The 15,022-nt window shown below is 38.1% G+C and overlaps 1 protein-coding gene across 1 annotated transcript in view; it reads left to right on the top strand.

Annotated features, from left to right (window-relative positions):
- The first annotated feature begins 482 nt into the window (after positions 1–482).
- The window catches only part of ETNK1 (ethanolamine kinase 1), a 34,317-nt gene continuing 19,777 nt past the window's right edge, over positions 483–15,022 (top strand). The window contains exons 1-4 of the mRNA XM_081958099.1: positions 483–1,047; positions 8,802–9,061; positions 11,147–11,287; positions 11,504–11,646. Of these exons, the coding sequence (XP_081814225.1) occupies positions 877–1,047; positions 8,802–9,061; positions 11,147–11,287; positions 11,504–11,646 (715 nt within the window). The 5' untranslated portion in view covers positions 483–876. The remainder of the gene's footprint in view (positions 1,048–8,801; positions 9,062–11,146; positions 11,288–11,503; positions 11,647–15,022) is intronic.

Genomic DNA, 15,022 nt, shown 5'->3' on the forward strand with positions numbered 1-15,022 from the left:
GACAAATGTATTTTGTTTTTTTTTTATGTACACTGAGAGCATATGCCCCAAAGACAAATTCCTTGTGTGTCCAATCACACTTGGCCAATGAAGAATTCTATTCTATTCTATTCTACTCTATTATTCTATTCTCTTCTATATCCTAGTCTACGCTATTCTATTAAAAAAAAAGGTTCCACCATCGCCTCCTTTAAGGGTTGGGGAGGGTCTTCCCCCCCTCTCCTTTGGGAGACCCACCCACAGGCTGCTTTAACAACTGGCTGGGGGATTCTGGGAGTTGGAAGCCCAACCCATCTTATAATAAAAGTTACCAAGGCTCACACACTGCCTGAAAGGGAACGTTCCTAAAAACGAAGAGCACATTTCGCGCCGAATTCCCAATTCCAGAAAAAGGAGGAGGGAAACAAGCAAAAAAAATGCATTTAATGCAATATCAGAGGAAACCCCCCCCCCCCCAAAAAAGCAGCCGACCCTCTGCAGCAAAAAAAGCGACAGCGCACGCGCAGCCAGGGGACCCTGGGAGGGGCCGCCGCTCCTCCCTCCTTCCCCTCCCCCCCAGGCTGCTTTGCGCCGGAGCGTGCTTAGCGGCGTTGACGCCTGCGTGGTGCCGTCCCAATAGAAAAGGGCGGAGCTTCCCCTTCGTAGCGCAAAGGGGGCGGAGCAGGAGAGAGAGAGAGAAAGAAAAGCCAGCCCCCTCCTTTTCCTCCTGCCCCTCCCCGCCGGTCTCGCGCCTTCATTTGCCGGCTGCGCTGTTCGCGTGACGCCGCAGTTGCTGCCGCCGTTTTTCTCGCTCTTTCCTCAGGCGCTTCTCTCGCTCTGCTCTCTCTCTCTTCTTTTCTCTCTCTCTCTCTCTCTCGCTTCCCTCACGTCGTCTCCATGGCCAACTACATCCACGTCCCGTCGGGCTCCCCTGAGGTACCCAAGCTGGATATCTTCGTCAGCGAGAGGGACCCTTCGGGCGGCGGCAACCCGGGTTACCGCCGCGGAGCCCTGGAGCTGCTTCGCTGGCTTAGGCCCGGTTGGAAGCCCGAGGAGGTGACGCTGAAGGTAGAAAAGAAGGGGGGGAAAAAACAGCCCAGAGGGCGGCGGCCGCTCGCCGGCTGACGAAGGGGGCGCGGCGGCGGCGGCCTGTGAGGGGCTGCGGAGGGAGGCAGGGCGGGCGGGCCCGGGCTGAAGCAAAGCCGGGTTTCTCCCCCTTCGTCGTCGTCGTCCTCTTCGGTCGCCTTTCTCGGCGCTCCGAGGCTGAGTACAGCCAGCCAGGCCTCGACGTTCCCCCACTCGGACGCCCCTCGCAGGCGGCCATGCCCGCCCCAACGGGGTGCGGTGGGAGTTGGGAGTCTGGCGGTGCTGGAAGGCGGCGGGGATGGGAGAGGGAAGGAGGCAACCCCTCTTTCCTCAGGAAGCCCCCCCCCCCCTGGCTTACACACACACACACGCACACACCGGCTCGGCTCGTTCGCTGGGAGGAGGAGGAGGAGGAGGGAGGAAGGAGGCAGGCAGCTGCGTCGTCGTCTTTCTAGCTGGCCTGCGAGACGCGTGTCAAGGGAGCTTGTCTGGAGGTTGGGTGGGGAACGGAGCGGGTCTCTGGCTTTCCCGCAAAGGGGAAAAGGAAAGAAAAAAAAGGGGGGGTTCCTTCTTCTCCCCCCCCCCCCCCCGTCCACACGCCCAAACGGGAGGGTTGGAAGAAGTTGGGCAGGGCTTTTCCCACCCCTCATGTCGAAAAGGATGATGTAGCTTCGGACGGACACACACACACCACACACACACACACACACCACACACACACACACACAGTTTGGGAGGAATGAATGTAGGGTCTTTGCTACCCCCTCCCCTCAAAAGCATCCCAGTTCTGTTAGTGGTGAGAACACGCACAAAGTTTGGGTGGCATGAATGTGGGGTCTTTGATTCCCTGGCATCCCAGATCTATTAGTGGTGAGAACACACACACACACACAGTTTGGGAGGAATGAATGTGGAGGGGTCTTTGCTCCCCCCCCCAAAGTACCCCAGTTCTGTTAGTGGTGAGAAAAGACCCATAGACAGAGAGAGAGAGTGTGTGTTTGGGAGGAATGAATGTGGGGTCTTTGCTTCCTCACCCCCCAGCATCCGAGTTCTGGTAGGGGTCAGAAAGCAAGCTTAGCACTATGCCAGCTTTTGGGAGTGTCATCACAGCAGCTCCTATTATCATCTCTTTTCAGGGAAAGTGACCAAAAGTGAGAGTGTGGTGTAAATGCACAATTCTCATTTATTTATTTATTTTTGCACCCATTGTCCTGGTTAGCCTTCTCTTTCATTAAAGAAGTATTGGGTTCTGATGGAGTTTGAATGGTTGTCTGCCTGAGCTTTTGCATCACAGCTCTGTTTATCTTTAAGATGTGCCTAGATTCATGCTGTTAATCTTTAAGCGTTAAAGCTATTGTTCTGTCATTGTCATACACCATACACGTGCACATCTTGGCGTAACTTGGTGTGAATGATAAAGAATGCAGGATTTCCTGATTCTTTGATGCAAGTGGGTCTCTCCCATAAAGAGAGGTAGTTTAGGATTGAACTATGGAGTCCTTGGTGCTCTCTGGGCTTGGTGGTTTAATGTTACATAGTTGGGTAATGGAAACATCTGCAGGCAGACAAGCTCAAAGAGCACCAATGTCTCCACAAAATAAATCCCTCTATATCAGTGTTTCTCAAACTTGGCGACTTTAAGTCCTGTGGACTTCAACTCCCAGAATTCTGGGAGTTGAAGTCCACAGGACTTAAAAGTCGCCAAGTTTGAGAAACACTGCTCTATATATTAAAGTTATAATGATATAGATATTGAATGTATATTAGAATGCTTACTGCAGCCGCAAAATAAAATGTTGGCCTTTCCAGAGATAGCTGTATCTATCCAGGAGCTAATTACCTGGGCAAGCTTAGGCCATCACCTTTGTTCCACTAAAATTTCATTTCTTGAAGATGTGTCTTATATGGACGAAAGCTGCATTCCTAGCCTTTCATAGCCTGAAAATGGCCCACTGTAAATGTAGCCTTATATTCCTGCCTCACTTATCTGATTTCTTTTCTTCTACATGTAAAAAATGTTTATAAAAATGTGACTTGTTCTCAGTAAAATTTCATATTGGTGTTAAAGTAATAATGAAAGTTTAAATAGTATATAATTATTTTAGAAAGCAATTATATTTCAAAAGTTAAAAATAGTGCATAATAAAACTCTGAAACAATACAATTACAGATTACAGTAAAATGTTTTCAGGGTCTGGAAAAAGGTTTATTATAAATAGTTCATAGACAACAAAAATTAAGTAGCAAGATGTATTTTTTTAAAAGTACTATGATGAGCTTTGTGGTAACTTTTTAATGACTTCTTTTTTAACCACATTTTCTTACAAAATTTTTGATATCAAAATTTATAGAACCTTTTTGAGAATACAAAATATTTGAAATGTAATAATAGACTGAGTCAATTAGCTATCAGATATACTGAAGAATTTACCCATGTTGCATATTATAGGGAGCACTGATTTCATATACTTGTTAAGTGCTAAAAACATTTTAATTAGGGTCCTCTGAAGGAAAGTAAAACTTTGTAAAGCATATAGTCCAAAACATTTTTCCTATTGGTTTTAAGGTCCAGAACATTATAATCTCAAACAATGGCGTTCACTTACATCCAAAAATTGAACATGTATAAATTTGGATATGTTTGAAATAGATACATTTACACTTTCTTTTACAAGCAGATATTATCTATTACAACACTAATTAATTGCATTTGTTCATTCATATTGCTGATTCAGTGGTAATTGCTTCTATGCTTCAATGACCATATTTAGAAAAAGATACCAAGTAGAAAATATTTTTTTATGTTAGATAGATGATAATGAACATGGTTACTTTGGAAAAGGATAATTTACTGAATTATATCAGTTTAGGAAAACTGATATAATTGTTATAAGTGTTATTATGAGCTTGGGCACTAACTATTTTACTGGTTTCAGCTAGATTTTACGCCACACTTGCTGAGAGACAGCAGAAACAAATAATATAATGATAGAAAAATAGGTTGCATATTGTAATTGTAGCTTTGTTCTGCTAAAAGGAACTAAAAATCATCACAAGGTTGAGGTTCACAATAAACAAGCAAAGAAGAAATAATGTACTTAAAGCAGTGTTGGAAACCTGGACCCTTGTAGGTTTTCCTACAACTCAACATGGATCATTGAATCACTTTAAACAAGTTTGCAACCTTTTTTCTTGTTTAGATCAAATATTTAAACTATGTGTTTTAATTTTGATATGTTTAAAAAAATATGTTACGCAATTAATAGCATACATATTGCTTACTATACTGACTTGTATTTTACATCATGCCATAGTTGCTTTGCAGTCTAGGATCTACTATTGCGTTAGACATGAGTCAATTAAATACTCATCACTACATGAGACTTGTGAAACATTTATTTGCATCCCGCCTTTATTTTTATAAATATCTGAGGGCATACCTAATATTCCTTCTTCCTCCTATTTTCCCCACAATAACAACCCTGTGTGGTGGGGTGGACTGAGAGTGGCTGGTTTAAGGTCACCCAGCTGGCTTTCATGCTTTTAGATTAGATGCGTAAAGGAGATCCATCAATGAATGTGGCTTTGTATTGAGGACTAATGATAGAGTAAAAAAGGTGAAGGATTTTACTCCACTAGTCATTGGTGACTATAGTGGGGCTGTGCTCTCTGTTTCAAGGCCATTGAGCCAGCACTGTCTGAAAACATTTCTGTGGTCACGTGGCTAGTATGACCTCACGGAGTGCTGTTACCCTCCCACCAAAGTGGTACCTATTTATCTACTTGCTTTTGCACGCTTTTGAACTGCTAGGTTGGCAGAAGCTGGGGTGAGGATGGGAGCTCACTGTTTTAATGATACTGTATACATGTAGGAAAAATTGGCTTGCAAGCATCATAAGAGTTGTTAAGATTCTTGATGGCATGAAAGAGATGTTAAGGAGCCTTAAGGGAAAGAGAATGGCTTCAGCAAATGACCTTTCAATTTTAATACTATAGTAAACTCTTTGGTTAAGGATGAATTAATACAAGATGAGATGCTAGTTTAAAAAAGAAAAGAAAAGCTCTCCCCAAAAAGCAGCCTTTAAGAATCTCAAAGTAATCCTAAATCACACCATCATTATAGCTAAATTTCAGCAGACAAATATTAGGTCAGAAACTGCAATATAAAGGTGGGAATGGAAGCATAAGAACCTTGTGAATCTACCAATTTTACTTGTAAACTTGCATTCCACAGAATTGGCCCTGAACTACTCATGATGTCACTACAACTCCCTGATACGTGGGGAGTATATCCATATGCACATACACAAACTGAGAACATAATTTAAAAATGAATTATATGTTTTATTTGTAAAGATTTGTGCTTGGAGTCACACAGGTGGGATGGGCAATACAGGTAGTCCTTGACTTACAACGGTTCATTTAGTGGCTGTTCGAAGTTAAAGCAGCACTGAAAAAAGTGACATGACCATTTTTAACATTTACAACTGTTGTGGGATCCCCATGGTCATGTGATCAAAATTGAGACACTTGAAAAATAACTCACATTTATGACAGTTGCAGTGTCCCAGGGTCATGTGATCACTTTTTGTGATCCTCTAATAAGCAAAATCATTGAGGAAGCCAGATTCACAGAACAAATGTTACTACTGGAGAAACCGCAGTGATTCACTTAACAACTGTGGCAAGAAAGGTTGTAAAATGGGGCAAAATTCATTTAACTGTCTTGCTTAGCAACAAAAAATTTGGGCTCAATTATGATTGTAAGTTGAGGACTATCTGTAAATAAATTGGATAAATAAATAAATAGTTTTTTCAGCCCAAAGGTGTTGAGCAACTAATACTGTAATATTCCAGTTATAATAATTAGATGTAAAACAACTTGGTGGGTAACACTGGTTCACTAAGCGCCCTCTCTCCAGCCTGGGGAACAGTTTGCATAAGCCCTGAAGAAGAGCTACATATCTGGACTGTGTTCTAGTATGTCAAGAGAGGTAGGGCATCTTTATTTCAGAGTTAAGCTAATCCAAAAAGGATCTCTATAGCAGAAGGTTGTGTCCAGGTGGTTTGTCACCGACGCTACAAGAAGGGTTTCTTGTAACATGACCGTCCTATTTTTATTGGATAGGCAGCCAATGCTATAAATATTAATAATTTACATGCATCTATACATACATACATACATACATACATACATACATACATACATACATACATATATTATAATGAGTTAGTTTTAGTAGTTTCTAGTTCATTTGATGCAAGCATCTTTAGCGGTAATTTTGCATTCTTGGGTAAAATTATTTTTGCAGATAGACTTTATAACTCTTTTGTAAGCTTTGTTCACGCTGTTAATTGGCATAAATCTATAGTATGCTATACAAAATGTGGAACATAAGCATCCAAGTGAAACATAATTGCACATTTAATTTCTTAAACCTATATTTATAATTTGATAGATAGCCATCACAATTGTATCAGGAGGGGATAGGTTTTCTTCCTGAAAGGCGGAAATCATTTCTACTTATAATTTCTGCATGTGTAGTTCCCAACATCATTGCTGCCCTGGCAGTGCAGTACTAAAATTAAAATGCAGTTATAATTCAATATACTAGAGCCACAAAGAAGGATAGCGTTACTTGATTGAGTTTGGCTAATGCCAAACTGTTGTATAGAAATTTAATGAAGAATTTGAACACATTGGAGTCAGAAGAGAATGTTTTCCTACATAGCTTATGGGGATGCACTAATAATTACTAAATATGGTAATTACAGTAGTTGTGAGTAGCTCATTCATACCTAGGACATTACTGTAAAAGAATAACTATGATAAAGCCTGGGATTCTAATATCTTAAATAAGGGAGAAAACAAATTATATTTTATGTGTGTGTGAAAGAGAAATGGCTAGTTTCCTATGGAAATGCTTGCTATCTGTAGCATAAAGATAGGGGTATGTCAGGATTGATGTTTCATGAGGCAGGTTATACCAGCAAACCATTATTTCCTCTTCTATTAATATTCTCTCTTGGCAACCATTTCTTGAGGTTCTCGCACTTGGATTTACTGACATCATAGTACTGGGATAGTCAGAAAAGTACCACAGCAGCCTCTGCTGTCTAAAATATCTAACTACCGGAGGGGGGGGGGGGAGGAAGTACTGAAATACATTCTGCAAAAGTGTTACAAACATGTTCTGTATTAAGCAGATAGAGTTTTATCACCTTTCTTGCCACAGTTGTTAAGTGAATCACTACAATTAAGTTAGCAACATGGTTGTGTTAAGTGAAACCACTGAAGAAGAGATCTAATCCTAAATTTTGGGATGTGGCATCGTCATTATTTCTTTTAATCTAAACTAATAAGGCTCTCTTGAATAGGTATCTACATTTGTTAATGGGCTGGCTGAAAGCCAATACATTAAAACTTAAACTGATATTGGATTTATGTTTGATTCAAGTATTGAATTTCACTACATTCTCTTCCTTGCCTAATGACTTTGTTGTTAGCATTCTTTTCTTTTTTCTTTTTTTGTTCTTTCTATTTACTGGTCCTCGGTTTTGCTCTTAATAAAATAATTATCTTCATTTGACAGCATACTTTCACACTTAGTGAATCTTTCTTTAATTACATTTGTTTCTATTGAGTTATGGTTATTCTATTAGACTAATACATTTTATGATAAACTGGACTCTAAAGTGCCATCATTTACAAAGATGTTTAAATTTAGCTGAGACATCTCTAAATTAGGAAATAATTTTACTCAGCTGTATCCCTCAAAGTGGGTTGGGTTATTGGTGGAGAAAAGTTAAGTCTTAGACAAGTTCAGCATAATACTAATGATTATGCAGACGTATCCATATCCATCCTGGGAAGAACATGAAAATGTTTTGTTTTGTTTTTACTTTCCTGATTAGCATATAACCTTGATTAACAAATGACTTAAAGTTTCCCAGTTAATTCTTGGCTTATGACCACAATAGAGTCCAAAACGTCTGCTGCCAAGCAAGACTGTTAAATGAGTTTCACCCAGAGGTGGGCTGCTCCGGGTTCGGCTGAACTGGTAGTGGTGGTTTCGCCTGGGTAGCAGAACCAGCAGCGACCCAGGCTGGCCACATCCCTGAACCCTGGTCTCTTATGCCATCGCCAGCATGTTTCTGCACATGCGCAGGACAATTTCCAGTCAACTGCGTATGCACGGGCAACTGCAGGCAACTGTGACAGCCATGCGCGTAGCCAACCGGTACCAACCTGTACAGGAACGCACCCCTGGTTGCACCCCATTTTACAACCTTTGCCACAGTTAAGTGAATCATGGTTAAGCGACTCTGGCTTCCCCTGTTGACTTTGCTTGTTGGAAGTCAGCTAGGAAGGTTACAAATGGCAATCATATGACCCAGGGACAGTTCACCTGTCATAAATAAGTGCCAGTTACCAAGCACCCAAATTTTGATCACATGACCATAGGGATGCTGCAACAGTCGTGATTGTGAAAAGTAGTTATAAGTCACTTTTTTCAGTGGTGATGTAACTTTGAATGGTCACTAAATGAATGGCTATAAATCAAGAATTACCTGTATTAGCCAGGCCCAATCCAATTTACCTTCTGAACTCAGAAAAGGTCAACCAAATTCTGCCACGCAAACTTCTTTCAAGGCCGTAACCAAAACATAGCGTAACAGTACTTAAGATATACAGCTATTTCACTAAACTAATAACCATTGCTTTTTCTTTTCAGATATTTACAGATGGAATCACAAATAAACTCATTGGCTGTTACATGGATGAAAAAATGGATGATGTTGTCCTTGTTAGAATTTATGGGAATAAGACGGAACTCCTAGTTGATCGAGAAGAGGAAGTGAAGAGCTTCCGTGTGCTGCAGGCCCATGGTTGTGCACCCCAACTTTATTGCACCTTCAGCAATGGTCTGTGCTATGAGTTCATGCAAGGAGAAGCTCTGGATCCAGAACATGTTTGCAACCCAGAGATATTTCGGTAAACATTATGGAATTTTTTTTAAACACACAATTTATTCAAAGAGGTTGCTAGCTACACTACCGTGCTTGTAGTGTTTTTTGATTAAATAAATTTATCTCAATTTCCAGAGAAATCAAGTGAACTATTGTTCTAAAATCCAGTTCGTTAATAGCTTAAAATCTTAGTTAATTAATAGTGTAGGCTTTAATGGATGAAACATCTTACACGATTATTCCAGTGTCACCTTTGTTCTGCAGTACTGTTTTGTGATTGAGTGATAGAGTAGCTTTTATGTAATTTTATTGTCAAATATTTTTGCTTTTTTTATTCAGACCATGTCTTGAAATAACATTGTATTTTATATAATTTCATTGCATTTTGAAAATTTTATTAGTAATTATGAGTCTATAGATTTTATTGTTGTGCTTTCTGATTGAAAGGCTGTAATAAAGGTTTAATTTGATTTAGCAAATCTGCCAGGGACTTTCCTCATTTAGCTTTATCTATCTTCTAACATATTTTTCTAGCTTGAATTTTATTGGTGCTCTATAATACTCAAAGTTTCTTACAATATTTTTTCTTAGTCATTTGCCCCAGCTTGCTTTAAATTATCCCAGAACATACATAGGGATATTTCTCTTCAAATATACATGGTTAACATTTTGTATACTACATACAATTTCTTCCAAGGTAATTGAATCAGCTGACTTTAGAAAAATAAATTTCTTATAGATTTTACTGCAAAGAATCAGTTTGGTTTTTGTGGTTTGTAGAACTATTGGTATATTATACAGTGGATCCTCCTTGCTCTTCTGTAGCTCTGCTTTTACAAGAAGAAAAATGGTATTCCTGTCCGTCCCCCTTTCTAGCTATCTGCATTCTGCAAAAAACTTACAGGCCTAAAGTTCAGGTTTTATCACCTGGTGGCTTCCAGGTGATGAGAACACAGAATCATCTTTTGGGGGTAGAAGCAATGCAGTTAGTAGAAAAATAATTTTGGGTTCCAGTCATAACCTAACCCTTCTGAACATTATGGAAGTTCTCACCATGGAACAGGTGATGTTCCAGTCATCAAGATACACACCCATGAAGTTAATCTTATTGAATTAAAGTCCTTTCTGGTTCAACATCCTCTTTCATGCAGCTATTTATCAAACATACAAGATTTTTTAAAAAATAACTTTGTACTGTGAAGTTTCTCATTTAAAACAAAATAATGTGCTAATGTCCTTCTTCTGTGCCATTGCTGTCCTAATAATATACAGCTAGCTGATTTCTCATTATTCTGAGCTGAGATTGATAAAAGACAATGTGTTTGTAATTACAATGATTTTTTTTAGTGTAATTTTCATTGTACAGGTAATTCTCTAGTTACAAATGTAATGCAGCCTGCCAATTAATTACATTTGTAACTCGAGGATTCATAGGAGTGAATAATGAAAGTTGAAAGTGATCATGCATTTGCTATTCTAATATGTGAGTTGTTAAGTGCACGAGGTATCTCAGGATGGGGAAGGCCATGGGGGGAGCTAGTGGTGGAACAGGCCACCAAGCTTCCCCGACCCACTGAGATACCTTATGTTTCCCACCCCTTCCATCCTGCTGTGCTGGGCTCATTTATCCTGCAAAGATCTGTCTCTTCTCTGCCACACATCTAATCAGCTTGCAGATGCTTTTTGGGCCAAGAGTGAAATGTTCATTCACTTTTGCAGAGAATGGGTGCCTGAAGTCAGTCAAGATCATGGCCTCCAGAACATTTCACTCTCGGCCCAAAAAGCATTTGCAAGCTGATCAGACTCTAGAAGGGAAATCATCCTGGTCTCCTCTCCCTCAAAGGCAAAGAAACTGTGGCAGAGAGGAGACAGATCTTTGCAGGGTAAGTGTGTCCAATGTGGCAGGATAGGAGAGGGAAGGAGTTGTGGGGAGCTGGGGGGATAAGGTGAATGTTGCAGTGCCTCTGTGGTCGTTCAAAAGGGTGAATAACTACCATGGTGCTGCAACATTCATAATTTTGGGACTTAGACATAAATACTGGGGGTTATTGCATAACTTCAAACGGTCAGTTAGTAAACTGTCGTAACTGGAGGATTACCTGTATTTCAGACTGATAGCAAGACAACTTGCTAAAATACATGCTATTCATGCTCATAATGGATGGATACCCAAGTCGAACTTATGGATAAAGATGGGAAAGTACTTCTCTCTTACACCAACAGAATTTGCAGATGAGGAGTTGCATAAGAGGTAGATACTTTCAACTATCTATGACAATTATTTCCGAGCTCATACATGAATATATCTCAGTATCACTCTCTGGTTTAAAAATGTAAAGTGAAAGTATAGTTTTAGAATATGTGGAGCTTAGAAAGTTTTAACTTGCACCACCAAAATAAGAGAACCTTCATAAAATTCTGAGAAGTATCCTTGAAACTTTTTTTAACCGTTCTCAAATTCTAAAAGGTTTCTACAAGATGTGCCAAGTCGTCAAATTCTACAGGATGAAATGGCATGGATGAAGGAGAGACTCTCTAACCTAGGTTCACCAGTGGTACTTTGTCATAATGATCTTTTGTGTAAAAATATCATCTACAATGGAAAACAAGGTAGGTATGGAACACAGCTGTAAGTAACTTTTAAGAATTGTTTTATATTGCCTGATATAGAGCAACGGCTTGTGGAGGGTGGACAATTTCAAATCTATTTTAGAGTATTTCTAAATGTTGCTTATAAATTGCTTTAATAGCCATAACTGATATTTTAATATATGAAGGTTTATAATATTTATAATAAATATTATATTATTTTCCATATTGATATTTTTATTCTGTGTAGACAGCAGCAATTTAAGCATAAATTGTTGTCTTAACTATATCTTTGATGAGACTTGTTATTTCTGATAGCTTTGAGAGCAAATGTCTCTAGGTTATTGTGTATTATCTCTGTATTCTGAATTATCAGATATATTGATGCCCTGGAGGAATTCTGCATGGTGAAGTATCTGAAAAGATACTTTCCAAGTCTCTGTTTATACCTGCTGATGAGGTACATAGTTATCCTTAAAGTCGAGCATCTGTTTGTAAATATATTTTCTGTTGGAAGTATTTTGAAAATTGGCTTTTTGACTTAATTTTCCATCAGTTTCAGAGGCATTCAACCTGAAAATAATTATATTGTCAGAATTGCCTATAATTTATAACATGGTCCAATGGTATTAAAACATTTTAACATTTACTGTTTTCAGTGACATAACTTGGTTATTTGATAATAATGTGGACAAGCTAGCAATGCATGCCTGTTTCCCTCCCTCCTTTCATATTCATTATATTTTGGAATTGCATATATCCCAATTCAGATTATGGTCTTAGTATAACCCTAAGACCGAAAACATGGTTTGGAGTTCTCAAGACTATTTGAGATATCTTTATTTGCGTTAAAATCAATACAAATGCAGTACTGGAATAGAGAAGAAAATTACTTTGGAAGGAATATTATTTCCCATTCCAAATTCAAAATACAACTTCTGTTTAACCAGCATTAACTTGAACTAAGACCTTTCTTTGAATTAAATAAATCAACAAAATTCAAAAAAGTAGGAATTGGATGGGATGACATAAATCATAGAACATTCTGCCTTGAAGTTGATGCTTGCTTTATGAGGGGATAAAAATAAATAGAATATCCCCCTTAAATTGTTTTAAGTAAAGTGCATGGAACTTTTTAATATTTTCTCTTTCTTTACTGGTATTGAAACAAGCAACTCCTTAAAAACTTGAAGTAGTATATGAAATTCCTAGATGAACATATGACTTCAGATTTCTCAAGTAATTATAAATATTTCAAGTATTGATAATTTTCTCCTATGTGGAAATTATATTTCTAAGCAAGCCATACAATGACAGTTACATTAGCTTTGTTTTTTTTCAATTGAATCCAAATTCTACATTAAAGAGACACCAGTGAAATTATTGCTTTTTCTTTTGACCCATCTGTGAGATTTTAATCACAGCCAGAAATTAAATGCCTCATAGCTCTTCTCTTGCAGCCAAGACCTTACCTGTTGATACGCTAATGTGACTTATTGGCCATCTGTCTAGATTACTCTCCTTAGATTTGATGTTGAGTCCTAATGTAAGATTGCATAAGAGATGTGAACTTAATTCATATTATTGACAGTTATTTCATCAAATCTGAGGAAAGTGTCTCTTCTGTAGAGCTGATGGAACTCTTTTCAAACAAGTATCTTGACAAACAGTTCAGAACACTATCAAAGTTTCTAGGCGTCACATGCCTACTTTTGAAACAAATCTGCTGTCATTTTCTTTTGTGAACAGAATGGAGAATAAATCAGTGAGAGCAGTACATCATTTAAGAGCATATCTACAAAAACCAGTGTGTGAGTGTTTAGTATTTGGGAACAGGGAGGGGGAGAGGGAGAATTCTCAATATGTAAAATTGCTTGCAACTTTTTAAAGGGGGGGAAAGTACCAAGCGAATATAGTAGCTAGAGTGTACCATTAAAGCTGACGTGTTTAAATGTTGCAGCACAACACATACACAGTTAGGGCACAGTACAAGTTGATTATGTTATGGTAGTTGAAGTTAACAAATAATAGCCCTAACTATTATTTGTTAATTCTGATACTGTGAGCAACCCCAGTATGGAGTATTGCTTTAACCTTGGAATAAGTAAACTGGAAAAAAAAACTGTGTATTGTCTTGTACTTGGCAACAGTGTTTATGAAACTGGTAACAGTATTATAGGGGAACCATTTATTTTTGCAGTGGAAACTCAGCTTTAACTTTAACTTTTGTGCTGTGGAAGGTAAATTCTTATACAGTGCTGTTAATATGTCACTCGTGCTGAAATGTTTTGCAGGCTACTTGAATTTTTTTTTTAAGATGCACGGTGTTCTCTCTCCTTATTTCTATTATTGATTTAATTCGTGTCAGTGACAAATCTTTTTCAGAGAAAATTGTTTAGATAATTTTTAAAGAAATGTAAGAATGTCTGCAGAGGAGTATGAATCTGAACAAACTGATTTGTTTAATCTATGGTTTTGTGCAAACAGATCTGGATCTAGAAATCATGTTTTTTAAACTAATTACAAATTGTCCCAACTCATATTGAGACAGACAGAGTCCCTTTCGGGAGAGGGGGCGGTATATAAACGCTAATAATAAATAAATAAATAAATAAATAAGAAGCAAACAGTTCAGATATAATGCTAAACAAACCTTAATTTGATTGCTTCCTCTTCCTCCTGTAGTGCAGCAACAAGGAAAAAAGAATCAAAGCACATTTGTTGTGACTCATTTATTAAAGCAACTGCAGAAAACATTTAATTTCTAACCTAGTCTTGTTATGCACTTTTTTTTTACTCAAAGGACTTGAACTTAAATGTTACTAGATCATTTCAAAATGTGATTGACTATTCAGTTGGTCTTTATCCATAAAAGCTTATAAACACCTTTTAAAAGTATAGAACAACCTACAATTACAGTAGTTACCTGAAGTGCAAGCATGTGTGAAACCCCTGCCCCAATTATTAAGAAGAAAAAAATAATAGGTTGCAGTTATAATCTCAGCAAATTTGAAGATGACTTTTCCTTTTGGAAATTTAATTTTTTGGGGGGATAAGAGGGATAGTAAGTCTTCCTTTTGGATAAATAAGTAAATAATTCCTGCAAATGTTATAATTGAATCCAGTTAATAGGCTGTTAAATAAGGTTTAGGTGGCAGATGTGAAGAGAAATTTAACTGTAGAATTAAAGAGGAATGTGCAATCATTTTTCAAGAGCATTTGATGTCTTAATTTTGAGTTGTATAATTTTTCTGAAGCTTCCTACTGGAAGATTATTTTATTTTAATGTTAAAATATTCTCTTATAGTTTTTAATTATATAAAACAGAAAAAGAGCTATTAGTAAAAACATTGCATTGTCTTATTAATAATAACAAAGTGTTCAAATACAATTCCAG

Source organism: Natrix helvetica, assembly GCF_964273705.1.
Source record: "Natrix helvetica genome assembly, chromosome: 6".
NCBI classification, from domain to species: domain Eukaryota; kingdom Metazoa; phylum Chordata; class Lepidosauria; order Squamata; family Natricidae; genus Natrix; species Natrix helvetica.